Source organism: Neodothiora populina, assembly GCF_041146345.1.
Source record: "Neodothiora populina strain CPC 39397 chromosome Unknown canker_contig_5, whole genome shotgun sequence".
Taxonomy (NCBI): domain Eukaryota; kingdom Fungi; phylum Ascomycota; class Dothideomycetes; order Dothideales; family Dothioraceae; genus Neodothiora; species Neodothiora populina.
This window is the reverse complement of record NW_027191405.1, coordinates 818,503-839,286: the sequence shown is the minus strand read 5'-3', so window position 1 is coordinate 839,286 and position 20,784 is coordinate 818,503. Positions and strand designations below refer to the sequence as shown.

The 20,784-nt window shown below is 52.4% G+C and overlaps 7 protein-coding genes across 7 annotated transcripts; 2 read left to right on the top strand and 5 right to left on the bottom strand.

Moving 5' to 3' along the window:
• Positions 1-822: 822 nt before the first annotated feature.
• On the bottom strand, positions 823-3,651 carry AAFC00_005269 (uncharacterized protein; the record flags this gene model as incomplete). The annotated part of the gene is made up of 6 exons (XM_069345025.1): positions 823-1,424; positions 1,484-1,563; positions 1,615-1,706; positions 1,762-1,854; positions 1,914-3,037; positions 3,087-3,651. 6 exons carry the CDS (start codon positions 3,649-3,651, stop codon positions 823-825), a joined length of 2,556 nt encoding a protein of 851 aa, XP_069202857.1.
• A 1,572-nt stretch (positions 3,652-5,223) lies between these two features.
• On the bottom strand, positions 5,224-8,811 carry AAFC00_005268 (uncharacterized protein; the record flags this gene model as incomplete). The annotated part of the gene is made up of 6 exons (XM_069345024.1): positions 5,224-6,019; positions 6,072-6,201; positions 6,252-7,269; positions 7,326-7,414; positions 7,471-7,640; positions 7,703-8,811. The coding sequence occupies 6 exons, from the start codon at positions 8,809-8,811 to the stop codon at positions 5,224-5,226; spliced, it is 3,312 nt and encodes a 1,103-aa protein (XP_069202856.1).
• Positions 8,812-10,060: 1,249 nt separating this feature from the next.
• AAFC00_005267 (uncharacterized protein) lies at positions 10,061-10,765 on the top strand (the record flags this gene model as incomplete). The annotated part of the gene is made up of 1 exon (XM_069345023.1): positions 10,061-10,765. One exon carries the CDS (start codon positions 10,061-10,063, stop codon positions 10,763-10,765), a length of 705 nt encoding a protein of 234 aa, XP_069202855.1.
• A 311-nt stretch (positions 10,766-11,076) lies between these two features.
• On the bottom strand, positions 11,077-11,556 carry AAFC00_005266 (uncharacterized protein; the record flags this gene model as incomplete). The annotated part of the gene is made up of 1 exon (XM_069345022.1): positions 11,077-11,556. The coding sequence occupies one exon, from the start codon at positions 11,554-11,556 to the stop codon at positions 11,077-11,079; it is 480 nt and encodes a 159-aa protein (XP_069202854.1).
• Positions 11,557-11,841: 285 nt separating this feature from the next.
• Positions 11,842-13,452, top strand: AAFC00_005265 (uncharacterized protein; the record flags this gene model as incomplete). Its single annotated transcript, XM_069345021.1, has 1 exon — positions 11,842-13,452. The coding sequence occupies one exon, from the start codon at positions 11,842-11,844 to the stop codon at positions 13,450-13,452; it is 1,611 nt and encodes a 536-aa protein (XP_069202853.1).
• Positions 13,453-14,168: 716 nt separating this feature from the next.
• On the bottom strand, positions 14,169-15,728 carry AAFC00_005264 (uncharacterized protein; the record flags this gene model as incomplete). Its single annotated transcript, XM_069345020.1, has 1 exon — positions 14,169-15,728. The coding sequence occupies one exon, from the start codon at positions 15,726-15,728 to the stop codon at positions 14,169-14,171; it is 1,560 nt and encodes a 519-aa protein (XP_069202852.1).
• A 1,030-nt stretch (positions 15,729-16,758) lies between these two features.
• AAFC00_005263 (uncharacterized protein) lies at positions 16,759-19,844 on the bottom strand (the record flags this gene model as incomplete). Its single annotated transcript, XM_069345019.1, has 4 exons — positions 16,759-17,457; positions 17,515-17,595; positions 17,649-19,276; positions 19,358-19,844. The coding sequence occupies 4 exons, from the start codon at positions 19,842-19,844 to the stop codon at positions 16,759-16,761; spliced, it is 2,895 nt and encodes a 964-aa protein (XP_069202851.1).
• Positions 19,845-20,784: the final 940 nt, after the last annotated feature.

Below are 20,784 nucleotides of genomic sequence, written 5' to 3'. Positions count from 1 at the left end.
GAGACTGCCTGCCAGTAAGTACCGTATGCAAGTAAGTACCTAGACAGCCCGGAGGCAGATACAGTAGAACCCGCATCGAGTCCGTCGGTCTGTCTGTCGTTGTGTCGGTCGGTTGTTGACGGCGGCTATCTGTACGAGGTCGGTGGTTGGTATGCGATGCTACGTGCACACGTTTTGACACGCGGGTTTTGGGGGTGCTGATGTAATGCAAATGCGGTGCAGTGCGGCGCGATGTGGTATGCTATGGTATGGTATGGTATAGTGTGGGGAGGGAGTGTGGAGTGCAATGGGGTCAGATCACGCATTTACTCTATCGCTTGACTCAGTTGCTGGTCTTGATGCTCAGTAATGTTCTTTTTGTAGTTGTGACATGACTCGAGGGGGGGATGTCTTGGACTATGCGAGTGGATATCACTTCTTGACTTGTCTGTCTATCTGGCTCAGTCTTCTCGGAACGGATATCCTTGAATGATGGGGTTCTGCCACTTGCGTGTCGCTGAATTTGTTGCTCTTGCTCCCGCTAGCATTGATTCGAGAGGCTACCCGTAAGCCCGTCTCGTCTCGTCTTGCCTCCTTCCTCAGATTAGTTGTTCCGTCTGTCTGTCCGTCCGGCATGGTCTTTGGCTTCACACTTCCCACCCTCTCATGTCTGTTCCTTCCACGTCAACCACTAATGGCTGCAAATGCAACGTACGGGCGGCCAAGAGCGCTGTTTGATTGAAATTGTACTTCGTACAACAACGGAAACGACGACTCTTACGCCCTACGAGCCCTATCGAGATCATTTCTGCCTCGCTTAGTGCTGGCTCTGCTGTTACGATTCTATTGCTTAGCAGGGCTGGCGGGCTTGGTCCTTATCGGGGACGTCAGAGCGAAGTTACCCAGGGGAGGGAGTCTTCCTGGACTCCTAGGCATCGGCGGCGTGGACGCTCTGATATCGTTGTTGTTACCATTGCTGTCTATACCATAGGGTGCGCTAGTCACTGCTGGATTAGGAAGTGCCGGTACTGATCTTGGTGTGGGCACAGCCATGGTGGCAGCACCCAGCGCTCTGTGATCGGTCTGCATCGCCAACTCGTCCTCGGCAGACGAACTGGATTCACCGCTCGCCGCAGCAGCAGAGGATCGCCACTCCTCGGACAACTCCATCATTTCGGTGAGAACTTGGTCTTTGTGCAGTGCGAGCATGTCCTCAAGATGGTTCTCGTCGCTTTTGATCAGAGTGCCCCATCGCTTCGATGGTGATTTCGTCTTTGCTCGCACCCAGATGTTGTGCTTATCGGCGACGAATATCAGTGTGGAATTTCGGTACCATCGCTCGGCTAGGTAGTCTTCTGTCAAGCTTTTGTATGCGTGTAAGGCGTCGTTGTCCGAGATGAACGAGTATATCTTGCCATCTTCACCAATCTGGTCTCGGAATCGATCTGGTTGGCGACGTTAGTCTGCTGTACCTGTCGGAAAGGGAATGACATGGAAACAATACCATGAGATTTGAGCATCTGTACGATGCTAGCATACGCTGCTCCTACGCCCATGATGAATATCTGCGGCCTGTCGTAGACTCTATATGGACATTAGTACAAATAATTTCGCATTGGTTGGGCAGATACACACTCTACGTAGTTCTCCCAGATGTAATTGGCAAGTTCAAAGGCTTCTTGTACTCTAGTAGCGTGGGCGTCTTCATCCTTCATCTCAAAGTCATCCTGCAAAAACCATTAGATTGACAACGGAATGAAGCACTTTGGTGTGACTACTTACTCCAGCACTGGTGTTGTGTTTGGGTATATTGACGTCGATCACGCTGAATTCTTCTTTGACCGCCCAAGCAATGTAGTCCCTCAAGCCGTCGACCTGTAATGACATGATTAGCACGATTACTCTGTTCAACCATTGCATCCAGGAAGCATTACCACGTATGAATTATGCAACTCCATCTTCGAAGTCCTGGGATCTGCCTCGCCACTCATCTCTGGAGGATCATGAAAGATCAAGAGTAACGGACGGTCTTCCGTGTAATTTGGTGTGGCGAGCACTTGCCCTTCAAAAGATTTCGAGATCTTGTTTCTAGCAATGAACAACGAAGTCATGTCAAAGTCCTCGAACAGCTTCTTCGTCTGCCACTCTCGAATTATGTCATGCATGCGTGCTGCTTTCAGCGTCTTGAAGCGATCAGATGGGTTCCTGGGGTACAGGCATGGCCAAAACTTCGACTGCGTTCTCTTGACCAGCTCAACCGTGTCTACACCTGTTGGCGAGGGCTCGTTACTGATCAGTCGCTCTGGGGGCTCTCCCATTAGTGTACGGGTGACTGCCAGTGCTGACACTGCAATCGAGCGGAGGTTGTATCCACCCTCTAGACATACGGCGACCTTGCCATCGGCGAGAGACATCAGCATGTGAGTCATATGCGCGTATCCTGCAGGCGACACATGACAGAGACCCAACATATCACCTTCTGCTGCGTCAAAGCCTGCTGAGACAATGACCATATCCGGGTCGAAGTCTTGGGCAATTGGCATGACTATTTGCTGAAAGGCATAGAGATAGTCACCATCTGTCATACCTGCAGTCTTCCAGGGGATATTGACGTTACGACCAAGACCTTTGCCTTCGCCGCAGTGGAGATGATCTCCATAGTCTCCTGCCGGATAAAAGTAACCATCCTTGTGAACATGCAAAGAAATATAGAGGACGTTCGGATCATCGTAGAAGGCTTCTTGTACACCGTTGCCATGATGGACATCCCAGTCGAGAATCATGACTTTGCGACACTTGTCCGGGAACTCCTTTTGACACGCTCGTGCTGCAATGGGAACGTTGTTGAAGAAGCAGAATCCTTTCGGGGTATCGTGCTCGGCGTGGTGACCAGGCGGTCGGATCACAGCAATAACGTTTTTGATCTGCTCATTCCATATGGCGCGACACGCCTCGATTGCACCTCCTGCTGACAGCCGCGCGCACATCGGTGAGTTTCTGGAGAGATAGATGGAATCCATCTTCTCTCCTTCATCGTAAAGTGAGTTATTATCCCAGTCTAGATCGTTTTTAGTAAGAGAACTAATACGCCAAAGCTTATTACTGACCCTTGAGGCTGCACACCCACTCGAAATGTTGTTCTGTATGCACGGCACATATCTCCTCCTTGGTGGCAAATCGGGCGGGGATTCGTCCCAGGACAAGATCCGAGACTGGACCAGGCGAATCCGGATCGTCGACCAAGCCAGCCTCGACGAGCTCCTGATATATGGAGTAGATGCGGCGAGGGTCTTCAGGGTGGACACCGTGTTCCTTTTTGGGTTCTACCTCTACATGAAACCTCATACGAACATCATAAACCAGCCCGGTCACAGAAGTAGAATAAGGCAGGATCTCGGACTTTTGCACTCTAGCCCAAGTGGACTTTGTCTCCTGCTTATACGATGGCGATCGCGAGTGAGAGTCTCTGCTTCCGTTGGGGATCTTGCTAATACTCCCACGGATAGCAGGCCGATCAAGCTCCGGACTCAGAGAGACGTCTTGTTCCATCGGATCATTGAAGATGGCTGATGGGTCGATGGATCCGTTCATGGGCATCTCGGTACTTACCAGTATGTCTAGACCGTCGCCCATGACATGATTAGTGTCACGCATGATCTGGCCTGGATCCATCCTGTTCTGGTACCGAGAAGATGATCCAGGATGTTTGCGCAAGTCTAGACTTCTTTATTCGCGCATATTGAGTCCGTCTCCAATCACTGTTTATCTGTCTGGTCTTAGTCAGTCATGCTTCCAGTTGAAATAACGTTTAGGGATCTGTCTTATAGCTCTTCCATAGCAGCAAGTTAGACAACAAACAACCCACACCTGCGCATCAATACGAGTAGGACCCAAAGTTGCGAATCAGGCGGGAAGATCAACATTCCCTCATCATGCTTCACAGACAATTCACAAAACAGCAACACAACAGACATTGATTGACATACGACATGCAAGAAAACCAAAAACCAGAAATGCCCATCTCGCAAGCAAGCAAACAACCAACCGAGGAAACAAAGCATCATGACCAAGTAAATAAACAACCGATAGAAAAACTCACCCAGAAGACGGGGTTCTTCCCTCAAGCGCAATATAAAGTGAATCCACAACCACGACGAGAATCCGGCGCAACAATCTCAATCACTAACCCCAAGTCGGATCCAGATTGATCAGAGCCCCCAGCAGCTCGCACAAGGTAAAAGGTTATTGTGAGAAATGAGCAAAGACCACAAGATGAGTGAATCAGTAAATGAACTTCCAATGGGGGTCAGAAGCAGATAGACTGTCGCGCTGGCTGGCTGGCTGGCTGCCCTGGCTAAGGTAAGGTAGGCTGGCTAAAGTACCTGGGTTGGTTGGTGCTTTGCTTGCTTTATTCTGCTTGCTCTCTATCTGGGGAGGATAGCAGCAGCAGCAGCGGCTCAAGAGACAGACCGGCAGCGCGACAGGACGACTGCTGAGTGACTGGACCGATTGGCCGCGGGAGGCTCCGTCGCAGTCGACGCCGCTAAACTTCGTTTGGACAGCTCCTCCTGCGAAGCCACGTCCTGTACTTGACACTCTACTGTGCAAGAACAGGATAGTGATATGTTTTATTGTGGGAAGTACTTGACATTCTTCTGGATCTCCAAATCAGGATGTCACTGTGTTGGGTGTACTGGAAAGTCGACGTGTGGACAGTAGTATTCAGCGGCTGGTGCACAAGAACATGGGTAATTGAAGTTGAAGTTGCAAGGAGGGCGACCCTGTTCTCACTTCTAACCTACAGTCATGCTAAGGATATCGTTACAATACTGTACATGCATATCACTGTTCATGTTTTGTGTCTTGACAGGGCTATCACGAATTGACCATGACTGTATGCATCCGTGTCACCGATCGTGTCTCGGTCTTTACTGGAGTGGTCCTATGTCTCGTATATGATTACCTACTTACGCTTCATGCTATAGAACGGTGCTAGGATATTGGCCATCCAAGAACTGCCTGACTCTACCATGCATTACTCTCCACGAGGGCAATAGATGGACACATGTGCTGGCAGGTGATTGTATCATTATCGATCGCTATGACTATACTTCTATGCAATCTGCGAGTCACTGAACTCAGAACGCCCGCTTGCTTTACTCAAAATAGTGATCTATACACTCAGCGCGACAGCAGTGACATCGCCATCAACAGCGACAACAAGCGCTGCGAAACAGTCCGAATTCAATAAGCCTCGAGCGGCACCCACGGCTCATCCATAAGGCTCTCCTCAAGCATCTCCTCGTGCGCGCGATTAAAATCCATCTTCTCTAGCTCTTTTGCGAAAAAGTCCTGTTCCTCATCGACCATGACGCGATCAACCCCCATAACCTCAGGATACGTGCGCACATTCCACCAGTGCGTCAGGGCTCGGAGGGATTGTTCAAGCGGGAGCGCTTCCTCGACTGTGCCGTCTACGTCGCCTGGTCCGGCACCGCCCATGCCGCCGCCGCCGCCGGAGAGCCAGTCGTCGCGGAGTTCAGCAGGTACGCTGAGCCAGACGGCTGTGATGATCTTCATGTTTGATTGGCGCCATTTGCGGCCGCAGTAGGGCACTTGCGACTTGAAGAGTTTGAGCGTGTAGTAGCGCATCATGTCGACAGGGACGCGAAGGGATTTTCGGAGGATGGTGGAGGATTTGTGGGATACTAGGAGGAGGGAGCGGTGCGCTTTTCGCCGTGTGATCTTCTGTAGGATGCGCAGGTGATTGATGTATGTGAAGACGTTCCGGGCCGAGAAGTTCTTGATTGGCGCTATTGGAAGGGCCGTGACGGGATACCCGAGTTCATCGACTTCGGGCGGGTGCAGAGGGTCGTAAGTTGGCATGCTCGGAGAAGTGAGTTCTGCAGGTATATCGTCTCGTCGGAGTTTGATGGGGGGCGGGATGGCATCGTCTTCTGATTCCTCGCCCTGGTATTGCTGTTGCAACTGTGCAGGAGACAAAGGGTTCCGAGAGTCCGCACGACAGAAATTGAAGAAGCTTGAGTTCAGTCAGTCAGAGCATCGGATGAACGTCGTTCTTGCGGTCTTACTTGAGCTCTTCCTTGTCCAGCTTGAAGTGACAAGCTCTGCTGATGTCTGTGATGGACCAGATCTTGATGAACAGCGGCACGAAATTGTGGTCTAGCAGCAGTTGCGTGAGGTACTCGTACCGAAGTACATCTGCAAGATGTTTAGCTCTCGATCCCTCCCTGCGAAACAATCAGACTTACGAGATACTCTGAACCACTTAAGAAGCAACAGAAGCATGCCAGAAACTGCCTTGTTCATGATCTCCTGCGTGCGAGTGTTGTTGACCTGCTCCGTACTGTCGGCAATGTTGTCCGCGATACCATTACCGTTCTCGAAACGCGGCTCGTTGCAAAGCATTCCAGAATCTCCAAACGACTCCAGGACTTTTTGTAACAAAACACCGATAACAGACTGTAGATTGGGCAATGCGTCGCCATAGAATTCAGCGACAGAAGCTAGCCTTTTCTCTACATCAGTCTGCGGTGACGAGGGGACATGGGACTCCTCGGGCAGCGGCCCGTCGAGTGTGAAGGTGGCGTCGACATCCAAATCGTCCTGGCCTGCCTTCCAGCCTCTTTCGAACTTCATGTAATCGACGCGAGTCTCCCAAAGCTGCTTCATAGCTCGCGTCGCTCGCATGCGCTTCGAAAAAAGATCAGCGGCTTCTAGAATCGAGGTGGGGATATCACTGCCTTTCCACTTGCGTCCGGCGAGCGCATCTTGCAGCTCTGTGGAGCCCTTTCCGCCGAAATCGTTACTAGACGCATCCAAAGGCGGATAGAGGAAGGGAAACATCTGATTAGTCTGGTAGTTTTGTTTCTTGCCGCCTTTGCCACCCATGGCTGGTGATGGCGGTGGTGAGGGTGCGGGGGTAGCTATGTGCACAGGTTGGTGCATCAACGACGAGCCATGCATGCCCTTGCCCTCAGATGCAGTACTGTCGATGCTGTCGAGCTTAGATTGCCTGTGTCTCAAGGGTGGCAAGACAGTGTTGTTTTCAGGTTCAAATGGAAACAAGGTCGGAGGTGGTTGATAGGCAGGGTACTTGGAGCAGATCTCCTGTCGAAAGAGATGATAGTCGAGAGGTGAGGCGGTGATGATGGGCTCGCCTCGTCTGTCCTTGTCTACGGGAGTCTCTTGGAAAGACGCCTTGGCTTGCTCTGCTTCCTCCATACCGCCGAAGCATAGCAAGATGCTTTTCCACGTCAACAAGAAGACCTGGAGGACTTGTCAATTTTGAGTTTTCAGTAGCGATATCAGCAAGAAAGCCCTACTTTGGTTGGTGGTACAGGAGCCCTATCGTCCCAGCGCATCTGTGTGATGATTTTGACGCATTCGAGCAGCAAGTCCGACTGTACTATTTCTGTTATGTTATTAGCGAGAGGGCGCATTCCGACAGTGAGAGCCCAGCCTTCGTACCTAACTCATGGGAGAGCAATCGCGCATCGGGGGTATCTCCCGACAGTCTTCCGACCTCGACAAACAGGTACATTAGTGTCATTGAGCACCACAGATCGATACTGACGTTATCCTCGGCTGCTCTGACCTCTTTCTCGGGGTATACGTCAGCAGCTATGCTCGAAGCTAATCTGGAGGATCAGGTCAGTATCAAGCAACAGAGCACGGACGCGCAGCCGACAGAGATACGTACAAGTCCCGGTCACAAGTGGCCTTGAGGTTCTCGAGAACAGCCTGAATGGCACCTTGGCGAGCAATCAGACACAGAGTGTTGACAATCCATTGTAATTGGAAGGTGGCAGATTGGTAAGAATTGACGTCGGTAGCCGGAGTCTGCAAGCCAGCGAGGAGGGAAGCGAATGGGTCGACGACGGCAGTCTTGCCCGCAGTCTCCTCCCAATTTCCCAGGGCGATATAACACAGGACCTGGATGGCTTCGTTCTGCTCGGCCGGGCTGCCGATCTTGAGCTGGTCGATATAGCGGTCGACGAAGCTCATGCCCAGCTCGGGAGAATCGGTGAAATCAAAGGGATGATCCGAGTCGGGCGGAGTGGCCTGCTGAGACCAAGCGTGCTTGAAGGTGGCATGGATTTGACGCAGACGTGAGCGCTCAGGCTCGCTATAGCTGAACCACTCCTCGAGCTCGACAGGGAAAGGCTGGGTGTCTCGGTAGTCGTAGTCATACACTCTCTCCAGCTGGGGCATCTCCTGACGATCATGAGGACGAGGGGCATCGGGGAAGCCCCTTCGCAGCTCTTTGAGTTGCGCAACGGTGAGTGACGTGGGTTGATCCTGGGCGAAGTCGGCTTCTCTCGATGCCTCTGGCAGCTGTGGGATTGCAGGAGGAGGCTGTTTGGGGGGACCAGTGGAGGACACGTCGCGCTTCAGACCAGGACGTTTGGGCTTTGGCGGCGGAGGCGGAGGTGCTTGCTGTTGCTGCTGCTGCTGCTGCTGCTGCTGTTGTTGTGCTTGCGAGGCAGACTGAGGAGCTGTTGATGCCTGGCGAGGAGGAAGAGGTCTGCCAATGTATTCTCCGTCATCCGAGTTGAATTTCAGTCCCGGAAGGTCGACTGGCTCCAGACCGCGAGGCAGAAGATCGTCCCATGCATCATCGTACGGCTCCTCCACTCGGAGTGGAGGCGCCTTCTTATCGAGAGTCAAGGCAGCCGCCGTCGTGTCGGCCACTGGGACGTCGCTGTCTTCGGGTTTGGCGATGCCAGAGTCCAGAGGAGCCGCCGTTTCCAGGTTTGCTGCCAGTTCCTGGCCTGCAGGAGAGACTTCTGGGTTCTCCACTTCGTCCATCGTGGTGCCTGCGGTGTGGAGAATACTTCCCAGGCTCTTTCTATCGGACTCGCACTGCGCTGCTATGGCTGTAGCATGGTGGTGGCGTGACGATGATGTTAATTTCGGACAATTCTTTATTGATCCATGGAAGCGCAATGACTGTGTTGAGACAAAAGGGTGGAGTTGCGAATATATATCTATTATTTAGATTGTACAGCTTTCACATGAAGATTGCGCGCCTCAGGATGTTAGAGTACACAAGTACAACACAACAGTGAGCTCCCTCATACAACAGTTCAGTATTCAGTATACAGTATACAGTATACAGCATTACACCAGATCTGTGGCGCAGTGTAGAGCCACACTTCGGATATAGAGAAGACTCCCGATTCCCACCCCACAGTTTCTTGTGTCAGGGACAGTACCAGTTTGCAGTACAAGTACTACTAGTACATCCTGAAACAATCGATGCACACTTGACTCTAGTCAATTTAGACCGGAACAAAAAAACACTCTGGTCATCCGGGACCCCCTGGTCTGGTCTGGTCTCTTCCCATATTGCATGATTTCTATCTAATAATGCGCATCTCTCGCCCTTGCAAGCCGGGCCAAGACGGTCAGTCAAAGATCTCCCGGCCGCCGAGGCGATCACATCGAGCGAGCGAGGCACTCTGATCTGATCATCATGCTTGTGCTTGTGCTTGTACTCGATATATGAGAGAGCTTTATCCTGACAACCAACTCATGACGGGAAAGTACATATCAGTGGGTCGAACAAGTGCATGTCGTGTTTGTCGCTCGAGATGAGCGTGGACAGGGGAGGGCACTGTCCCCAGCATCGACCAAACCTCATAGTCGTCATAAAAGGAAAGATGCGCCTACCTCGCTAAAGAAGGGAGGGGGGGGGGCCCTTTATGAAACTCGACCCGCAAAATCGCTGTTCTCGAACGGCTCGACCCTCTGCCGGCCGTGCCATGTCAAGCAAGTAGTCGTGGAACCCAAATGGCGTGCATATAGTGGCGCCGTGCTAGATGACAAACACCATGTCAAGAGATGATTTGGCTTTTTGGGGACCATTTATAAGGAACCCTATGCTCCCTGCCTTGCCCCTTCTCTTCGACCTTTTCATCGTTCAACTCCTCTGTACTATCATTCTTCCGGGTGTCACTCTCTTCGCCCCGTCCGTATATACTGAATTCACTTCTCTTCAACACAGCTGGTCTGTCACACTGTCTTCACAACTCGTTGATCAATCGAAAACACAAACATGCCTTCCTTCCGTGCCATTGCCGCGCTAGCCGGCCTTGCTACCGCTGCCTTCGCTGCCGTGACACCTGAGATGTCCCTTGACAGCCGGGCCACCGTCCGTCGCTCTCTTGCTGGAGAGGCTACCTTCTACGGCGGCAACACTCAGGGAGGCGCTTGCTCCTTCAGCACCTACACCATCCCCTCGGGCTTGTACGGCACCGCCCTGTCCAGCTCCAACTGGGACAACTCTGGCAACTGCGGTGGCTGTGTCGCCGTCACTTATGGTGGCAAGACCATCACCGCCATGATCGTCGACGAGTGCCCCGGCTGCGGCGAGAACCATCTCGATTTGTTCCCTGATGCTTTCGCCGAGTTCGCCGACAAGAGCAAGGGCGTCATCGATGTCAACTGGGATTACGTCCCCTGCGCGAGCATCGAAGCACCCCTTCAAATTCACATGAAGACCGGCGTGTCCCAGTACTGGTTCAGTGCTCAGGTCGTGGGTGCCAAGCGTCGCACCGCAAAGCTCGAGGTTTCCACCGATCAGGGAAAGACGTGGAAGAGCACCGAGAGAAAGGACTACAACTTCTTCGAGATCTCGAGTGGTGTTGGTGCCAGCACTGCTTGGATCAGGGCGACCAGCCACGTCGGAACCACTGTTACGGTCAAGGACGTCTCCATGACGGCTGACGCTGTGGCCACAGCTACCGCCAACTATGCTTGAGCGTGCGGTTATGACCCAGCACAGAAGCAGCGGAATAGGGGGTTAGATAGGTTCAATATGCCATTGAAAGGACGAGCTTGTTGCTTGTGTCTGTTGTGTATGGTCCTTCCCAACTGGAGTGATATGTTGAAGGATTCAAACGTGTAGATGGCGTGACTGCAATACCACACTTCGTAGTAATGGACGTGCCATATGTTTGAGTGTATGCAGAGCGCAATCTCATCGTGCCATGACTGTCCGCAAATGGTCCAGATAGCGAAGGATTGCGACTCAGCAAATGGTCGTCATTAAACTTCGGTTACCAGCGTAAATCATCGGTCGTAGAGGTCCAGACCGGCGTTCTTGCCAACATCAGGGCCCCAGCACGACCAGTTGTTGACTCTCCACCCCTCACCAGACTTGCCGACCCAACCACCCACAGCGGCGACGACAGCACTCACGTCTTCACGAGGCACCCGCAACCACAGCTGCCGACGCTCGATTTTGAGGAAATCAAAAGGGATGGCAGTGCCGTGCAAACCGAGAAAAGAGGACAATGCAGCCTGTAATTGAATCTGAGCGGTCAATGCGTCGAGCACTGAGCCTGTCGCTGCATCTGAAGTGCCGACCAGTGTCATGTGAATGTATGCCCATGCCGGGTTTCGTATAGTGCACTGAGTGAGACTAGATTGCTTGGTGGCTTTCTTCTTGCGCTTTGCTTGATTGCTTGATGACGGATCCATTTCGGCATCGGTCATGGTCACGTCGTCGTCGGCGGCTTTGCCAGCTCCTGGATCGCTGTCCCTCGACATGATCGTTGTATCGTTTTGATGTGGTTGGTAGTCAAGTTGTAATGTTCGTTTGATCTGAAATGTTATATGTCAATGTCAAGCATCTGCCAAGCGATTAGATTGTGGTTATCTGGATCCCTTATCGATTAACACCAGACGATCAACTTCCTTTGTCTTTACTTCTATCATTACATTATCATTACATTATCATCACATTATCATTACATCTAACCATCCTATGGACGATCATCTTCGCTGATCACAAGCTGCCTCTTCCCAGTCATCGGAAGAGAGAAAGAAACGAAGATGGCCACTCCACAACCGTCCACGGCGCTGGCCAAGCGCAACTCGGAGACAGCGCTGATGCCTCCGCCTCCCCTGCCGAAGCGCATCAAGCGACCCACTCAGGTCCTCGATGAAGATGTATACACCGATGCCCTCTCTCACATCATCGCGCGCGACTTCTTCCCTGGACTACTGGAAACACAAGCACAGCAAGAATATCTGGAAGCGCTGGACTCACAGAACAACGAGTGGATTCGAGATGCGGGACGAAGGCTGCATCAGGCAATGACACCCGGGCCGGGCGGCAGAGGTCGAAGAGGCACGAGCCTGGCCCAGACACCGCGACAGTCACAAACACGACTCACGAGCAATACACCGCGTGGTTGGGCGGGAGAGACTCCCCGGGGACGAACCGCCGTGTCTGAAACGCCGACCTCTGTCTCTGGGGTTGAACCAAGGCAGCCAAAAGTGGATGCCTCACTGTCCATCTCTGCCTTCCAGGCCAAATACACGTCCGAGGACAACGAATCTTTCTATAAACTACTGGACAAGCAGAACGTCAAGCGCGCGGAGAAGTATGCTTTCTTGCATGACGTCCCGGTCGCCAGACGGAACCTCGAGTGGCGCAACCAGCAGCAACAGCAAAAGATGCTTGCACCTCCTCCCGCAACGAGTCAAGACGGTAGCCAGCCAAGCAGCAGTACAGCAATGGTGCTACGGCCCTCACAAGACCTCGACGATCGACCAGTTCAGATCGAGAGTTTCAAACCAAGACAGGGCGCCCGGAACTCGCTCATGTACCAGCCAGACAGCGTAGAAGACACGCACACAACCGTCGCTCAAGCCGCCGCCGACCGTTCTCTCGCACCTCCCAAATCAGTCTCATATGCAGCGACCCGTCTGCCCACCACCAACGTCGACGACATCCCCGCCCCCTCCTCACCACCTCTCTCCGCCATCGACGCAGCCATAGCCGGACGGCCCCGGCCCAGCAGCACCGACGCCGGCGCAAGCGACTACGGTGGCGGTGGCGAAACGCCCCGAGTAGCAGGCTACACATTCGTCGACGAGGACGACGCCGACGACTTCTCTGCCTCGGGAGTCCCCATCTCAGAAGAAGAAGCCGACAGACAAGAGCGCGAAGCAGCTATGGCGCTAATGCCCAAGCTCGACTCCTCAAGCTCTCCCGGAAAAGGCGGCTTCAATCTGCAATCCGCCAGCAAGCGCGAAGAACTGCACCATCGCATCGTCGACAAACAGAATCTCGCGCGCAGGAAACCCTCGGCACATCTCAGCAATAGCGCGACGACGAACGCGAAAGATCGACTCGCTGCCCTCAGAGCAGGGAACGCCACAGCGCTGACTTCTGCATCTGGACGCACGCCGACGCCCAAATTCACCACTTGTCCAGTCGTCAACGGTGGCAGTAAACGACATGTTCCCGGCGGCAACCTGACGCCAGCAGCTAGGATGCTAGCAGCCAGTCTCGGAGGATCCTCTTCTTCTGCCACGCCCGGTCCCCATGCATCGTCATCGCCGTCCTTGTTCGGGGATACTTTTTCGTCAGGCGAAAAGCAGAAGCAGAAGAGCAGAGCCTGGACGCCCATCACGCCTGGAGTCAAGAGGCGCTGAATATGAAGATAGGTCAAGAACTCTTTGCGACGCAGATCTGAAGACAATGGATTGAGCGGTGGCATACTAGATAGACCAGAGGCAGTGTTTCGGACGAATAAAAGAATGGGTTCAGAGATGGGTCACCAGCTCACACTCACTCTTTTTCCCTCGCTCGAGCGAACGGAAAGACCAGGACAGAGATTGCAGCAGGATCCCAGAATGGCCGAAAGGGAAACGCGAAAAATCACACCCACGACCCAGCAAGAGCATCATAATGCTCTAGCACCAAATAACACGAACATGAAATGAAAATGATACCCCCCCCCAAATTACCATTACAGTACCTTCCCTCCCAGTACTTTTACCTTGGCGTATTTTTATATCTACGTATACACAAAAGTATAGCTTGTCTATCAATATAAGAAGAGAACAAAGTGATATAAGTAAGAAACTGTTTGGAAAGGATTCGTCTTTGATTCGAGGGTATATAGAAACCAGGATTTTGTTCTTGATAGATGAGAAGAAAAAGAAAGCAAAACGCCTAGGGGGATTTCTCTCGCCCCATGATCCAGCGCCCGAAACCATAAATAAAACAGAACTGAAAAGCAACGAAGTCCTCCTTACGTCAGTCACAAGAGACGACAAGCCATCCATCAATCTGTGTAGCCACATCACCACCATGACCGCCGCAACCGTCGTACGTTAATCATCATCATCGTCGTCGAGACAAGAATCTACGACTTGAGAATCTTCTCCAGAGCCTCGAGGAAGATGTCAGCGTGCTTCTTCTGGAAGATCAACATGGGTCTGAGTCTGATAGCCTGAGCACCAGAACCACCGACGTTGATGCCGACGGTCTTGGCCTTGGCCAGGACCTCCTCTCTGCGGGGCGAGTCCCAGGCAATGAAAGTTCCCTGGCCCTTGCCGCGCAGGTTCAGGATCTCCTTGGGGTACTTTGTGGCGAGCTTCTCGAGGGCCGAGTAGAGGTAGTCACCAACTTCAGCGGTACTCTGCACGAGGTTGAGACGCTCGATCTCGTTGATGATGGCGCGGAAGAGGATAGCGCGAGCTGGGTCTCCCATCCATGTGTTGAATTGACGGTAGGGCTTGTTCGGTCGCAGAGCCTTGTCGCCATAGTAGTAGCCTGCGGTCTGGGCCTTCTTGGAGAACGTGACCATGTCAGGGGGGTCCTGGAGGTTCCAGTGGTCGTGCGCCCAGAACTTGCCGGTGGCGCCAACGCCGGTCTGCACCTCGTCGACGATCATGAGGATGTTGTGCTTGCGGGTCAAGGCACGCAGACCGCGGAAGAATTCTGGTGAAGCGTGGTTGTCGCCACCCTCGGACTGGACAGGCTCGATGATGATGGCGGCTGGAGGAAGGTGCCAGGTGGTCATGAGACGCTCAGCTTCGGCGAGGCAGCGGGCCTCCTCGGCAGCATTCTCCTCGACGTGCTGCTCGAGAGGGTACTTGAGCATGGGGAAGGGAGCCTGAGGCCAGTCAAAGGCGGGAATGTCGAGCTTATGAATAGGCTTGGAGCGAGTGGTGGACAGGGATCCGAAAAGACGGCCGTGGAAGCCAGACTTGAAGGACATGATGGAAAGAGCTGGGGCACCAGGGGCCTGGTTGTTCATGGATGACTCAATCTCCTCGCTGGTGAACTCGGCGTCGGGGCTACCACGCTCTTGCTGTCTCTTCCACATGAAAGCGGCCTTGTAGGCGAGCTCGTTGGCGTCAGAGCCGGATTGACCAGTGAAGACCTGGTCAAGACCCTTGGGTGCAACCTTGAGGATACCGGTCTCGAGGATCTCAGCCCAATCGTGAGAAGGGAAGTTGCCCAGGGCGGGTCTGTTGATGATGGCGCAGGCCATCTCGGGAGAGGTGGCAGCAGCCAGCAGAGCAGGGTTAGAGTAGCCAACAGGAATGGAGGCAATCTGGGCGTAGACGTCGAGAAGGACGTTTCCATCCAGGTCAGCAATGTAGTTGCCGAAGCTGTCGTTGTAGTTTGCCATCATGTTTAAGCTCCTCGTATCGAAGACCTTGTCCAGTCTGGCAATTGCCTCCTTGGTCTTGGGACCAGGAATTGCGGTACGGAGAACAGGTCCCGTGGGCTCGTCTGGGAACAGAGATTGCTCGAATTGCTGAGCTACAGGAGCTGCAGCTGCAGCAGCAGCAGCAGCCTGCTTTGTGGTGGTTTGCGATGCCATTGCTCGAGAAGCTACTCTGAAAGATGGCCTGACAGTTTGACGCAGGGAAGGAGCAGTCAATCGGAGCGAGTTGCGAAGAATAGAAGCCATTTTGTGAGGAGACCGACTACTGCGTGAATTTAAAGTGAAAGAGCAGCCAAAGTCAAGTAATGAAATGGTTACTGGCCTCTGAGTCTTCTGGAGTCGTTAATAAGTATACCGTGTATAATAATGGACAATGGACGGCATCGGCGAGCTGGAGTGCGGGGAAGGGTTTGTGTGTTGACGAAGAGACGACAACGGAAGTGAGCTTCCTTATGTGTTGCATAACAAGTCACTTATCATCCCTCTTGAAACTACAGGGGACCCTTTGGCGGTGTCAGGACATGCTTCACTAGACACGAGGGTCCGTTCCTCGCATTTCGCAGTCCAAAGGGTGCGATAGACATAAAAATGTTAATAATCTGCTCCTTCCACCTTTGCCGTTATCACTTGGACCCTGACGGTAGGAGCTCTTATCTGGCTAGCTTCGAAGATTATCTTAACACCGGCCCGGGCAGAACCACTGCATGAGGTAGGCGCAAGCGACGCCATCTGATTACAATTCGTAACCAACCGTACCCTTGCCATACAACGCTACAGTAGTATCTTTGACATCACATAACTACCGTATTATAGAGTGCCGTCGGTCAGTATCGAGAACCTCACTGTGGCAAGGCTATTCACTTGTCCGAATAATCAGTACCTCCCGGTTCAGATAAGTTATCGTATCACATCACTTTGTTTTGATTTCATCCATTGGATAGACTTGACATTTCTGCTTGCTCTAATTCATATTATTTGATCACATTTTTATCAAAACCCATGTTTGCGCCAGTAAAATTTAGGCATCGAGAAATCCTAGAGTGCGCAGCATTATGTGCGCTGCACATCGGTCAGGGTGGGGTAAAACACAATCACCTTTTGCCGCCCTTGAAAAGCCCCGAAGTCCAATCCTCACAACAACTGATTGCGCCTGCTTTTGTATGATTTGACAGGATAGCCTCGGTCATTCAGACAAGGCTTTCCTGCTCGCCCTTGAACATCCCCCCTATCCTACCTCTTGCCCAGAACTCCAGCTATATTATAATGGTAGTCGTAATCAGCCCCTTCCCTCAATATGCCGCATTCTTTCCGAGTTCATGCCTGTGTACTCCGCCCTTTGCTTGTCGCCTTCGCTGCCATCGGGGCTTCCGGTAGTGGGTGGAGTAGCGATCTGAGTAGGACTCTGCTCGGCTTTGAGAGAAGCGCTTGCTATGCCCTTAACCGAAAACCTGGGTCCGTCCTCTTTGCTGGCTGCACTCGTCGGTCCGCTCGAGGGATCCTCGCCTGGACTATAGCTTTGAGATTGCGTATCCTCTGCTGGAGGTGGTGGAGGAGGTGGCGGCGGAGGCGGCTGCTGTTGCATCTGTTCTGTTCGTTGCTTCTTACTCCTTTCATCATCCGCATCTACCGCTCCATTGATGTCGTGCTCCTGCTCCTCGAATCGGCGCTTGAGCGTTGAAGGAGTGAGTATCTCCTCGGTCTTGGTGTCCAAAGGCGTGTTGTTCTCTGGGTTATTTGTCGAGACGTCCATGGGATCATCATCTTTTGCAGGAGGAGAATCTGCTGGTGTTGTGCTGCCTTGCGCTTGATCTGGTTGCCCTGCCTTGCGCTTGTCTCGCTCCTTCTTTTTGTCTGCGGCCTTCTGGAAGTATTCCCTGACGTGTTGCGCGACCTTCTTTCTTTGCTTCGATTCCATGTGCATGGGATCACTGACTCGGCCATTCTTAAAGTCAGACTCGACAAGCTTTTTCGCAATCTAAGTCGATCGGTTAGCATCTAAAGGGATGACGTGAAGTATTTCATGAACGCATACCTCTTTTCCAAAACGCTTCAGGTCGTTCTTGTCGAGTTTGCTCCTGAATTCGTCCATGGCTTTCTTGATTATTGGAAACATCTTAGATTCACGTCAGCATGGGCTCTCAGTCAGAGATTGAGTGGTCGACTCACCGTGTTCTCGTACACCCTCTTCTGCTTCTCTATTGTCCAAGATCGCCAAGCCTCGGTTTTGGTCTCACTCTTGGGCGTCTCCTTCGGCGTCGCGGCTTCTGACGATGCCGCAGTCGCATTGGTTGGTTTAGCTTTAGCCACAATAGCGTCGATGAGATTTTGCAACTCCAAATTGTTGGCCACAGCTTTGGGTGGTGGAGGTGGAGGTGCCGCGAGGGCTGGCTGTGTTGGGCGTTGCCATGTAGTAGCACCGCTTGCGTTGTAGAAATAACTAGAGCCGTTTTGCGCAGGCGCTTCAAACCATCCAGCCGGGAGGGGTCCATGCGATGGTCTTGGTCGGAAGGGAGGTCGAGGTCCAGCGCGATGGGATCTCTGTGGGACGTTGTTGCGCGGCCCTGACGGTGCTTTTGGTGGCTCGTTGGACTTCGACCGTGATTTAGACCTTGATCGAGAGCGATCCCTTTCTCGTCGTTCCGGTCGATCCAGCCGCTTCTCGACAGGTGCTGCGTTCCGATCGCGCTTGACTCTTGGAATACGATAGGCAACCTCGAGTTTGCTCCAAGTTTCGAGCAACTCGACAGCTTGTGATTTGACGCGACCGTCTTCGCTTGTGGTAAGTTTTTGAATGGTCTCTTCAATCTTGGCATCTTGGATCTTGTTCTTGGTGGTGCTGGGAATCTTGCGAATAACGTCGAAGACTTGCAGTACGATATTGACATCTTCACCCCACTGCTTCAAGATCCTGTTCATGATCCTATAACCATGCACCGCGGCCACGCGGTTTATGATTCGGGAATCATTGGATTTCTGTATGCGCTCCAAACATTTGACGATGATCCACTTCTCCTGGTTCTTGTACAGCTCAGCCATAAGAGGAACGCAATCGTGCATGTTGAGCTCCTTAAGCTCGACACTGTCGACATATTCTTCATCATCTTCCGAGACCTTCTTCTTGCGTTTGGGTTTATGAGATACGGCATCGCTCCAGTCGTCGAAGTCGTAAAGACCAAGAGCGACCTGAACCGAGTTCGATAATTGTGTTGCGCCGACGTCGTTTGTCTGGGTCTTGCCTCCAATGAACCCTGAGCAATTCGGTTCGTTGCAATAGCAGGGTTGCGGGTCTGCTCCATAGCGATCGACGTTGTAATTGAAGACGAGCTCTTCTCCGCACGCGATATCACGCTCGGCGAAGATGCCCATGCGAAGCTTGTCTCCTACCACCCATTTGTCCACGAAGCAGTTTGGATTGCAGGAATGATTGCAGAATCGGCCGAGGTTTCCTTTTTTGGTTGCGTCCACAAATTCACTTTTCGTGAGGGACATGAAATAGAAATGCTTAATACCTTCCTGGTCATATTGATGCATACGCCGGCGGAAAACCGGCTCAGGAATGACCTCACCAATATATTCGAAAATAAAATCATTACTTTTAAGGTCAGTATTCGCGCGTAGACCGAAGCCCTTTTTCTCAGTCTTTATGACCGAAACGTCGGCGAAGCGCTTTTGTTGGAAGCGCTGATTTTGACAGTCGGCTCCGCAACCGCAATCTCCGGAGCACTCCATCTTCGTGGCACGATTGATACAGTCGGAGTCCTCGCCACAGGCATGGTTGATTCTTGTTTTCGAGTCTGATTACAGAGAGTTAGCAGTGCTCAAACAGTATGATATGTGAATCAATAAAAGTAGAGGGACAGCGGGTCGCCACATACCCCACTCCTCAGCGCAGTCGCACTCCAGCGCCTGTTCGGTGCTGCCAATCGACTTGGACGAATAATGGCAATCTTCCAAAATTTCAAATGCGGATTTGGCCTCTTCTGTCGCATCTTCAAGGTGCATCCATGTAGTCGGCGGTTTTGCAATAACCTTTTGTGACATTTTGCGTGACAGCTTCGGCGCCTTGCCAGGCTCAACTTTGACAGTCATCTCTCCACCGATTGTTTCGACATCGTCAGGGTCAGGTTTGACGACCGGCGATGCCGAAGCATTTGAACTGCCCACCGGCGATTCTGAGACTCGCTTTATCTTGTTGAGTGATGGAGAGCCTCCGGAGAAATCAGAAGGCCATCGCGATTCTCCCTTCGCAGAGGCCGATCTCGACTCTCGTATCGGAGTGCTCCCCTTATTATCATCCATGCTCATCTCTTTCACCTCCGATGTGAGGCTCCTGCCCGTCTTTACGTCACGTGGGACGGACATTGCGCTCTGGAGGACTGTATACCGACAGGGCGAGGGTGAGTGACGGATCGAGGGAAGCAGACAGAGGTCAAACAGATCGAGAAAGGTTATGCCAAGCCGAGCTTCGTGAGATTGTTCTGACTGCGCATGCCGCTCTCACTCTGTAGTCATGTGGTGTGATGGTCGTGCTTGTGACAAATTCGGAATTGGAAGCGTGTTGATCCTTTGGAAGTCGCCCTTCGACAAACGGTCAAAGAAAAGGCTTATATGTCCGGGGTGACTTTGCCGTCAGCGTAGCGCATTCGTTGACGTGGAGCGCAAGAGACTTTTGCTTGGGAAGCAGCGACGTGTCAATCTGCGCCGAAGATGACTGGTCGAAGGGTATAGAGGTATAGAAGTGAATGATTGCTTTGAATACGATGAGTTATTGTTTATTGGTGGACTGGACGCATCTCCCAACGTACTCTACATCGACAGCCCTACAGACCCGAGCCCGCGCTATGCCCACCAAGTATAGAAAATGCGTGCGATATAGAAATCGCACGTTGCAGACAGAGAAATCAAATGTCGCGCAAGGCAAAGTGGTGATATTGAAGCAGAGGGCGGACCCGCGTCCTGACTTCCTCCTCGCTGACACTTGCCGGGATATCTTCGGCAAGTTCGAGCCTCTTTTGCGTCTCATCTCGAGCCTACATTACCTTGGATTCTTCGCTAAGCATCTTGCTCCTGGCATCCGTCTCTACGATCCGGGCATGTCAGACCAGAACAGTGTCAAATGGCCGCGAGTTGGGGTCTCTCGCTGTCGAAGAGGTTTACTTTGACACATAGACGCCTTCTTCGTGGGCGCGCAAGACGTAAGCGATGGCATAGCTATGACGAGACCGCTACCTGTACGGGAACTGTTGATGTCTGCTTGTTGTCGGGTCACGGGGATGCCGAGTCCATTCGACTGGTCTTCTGT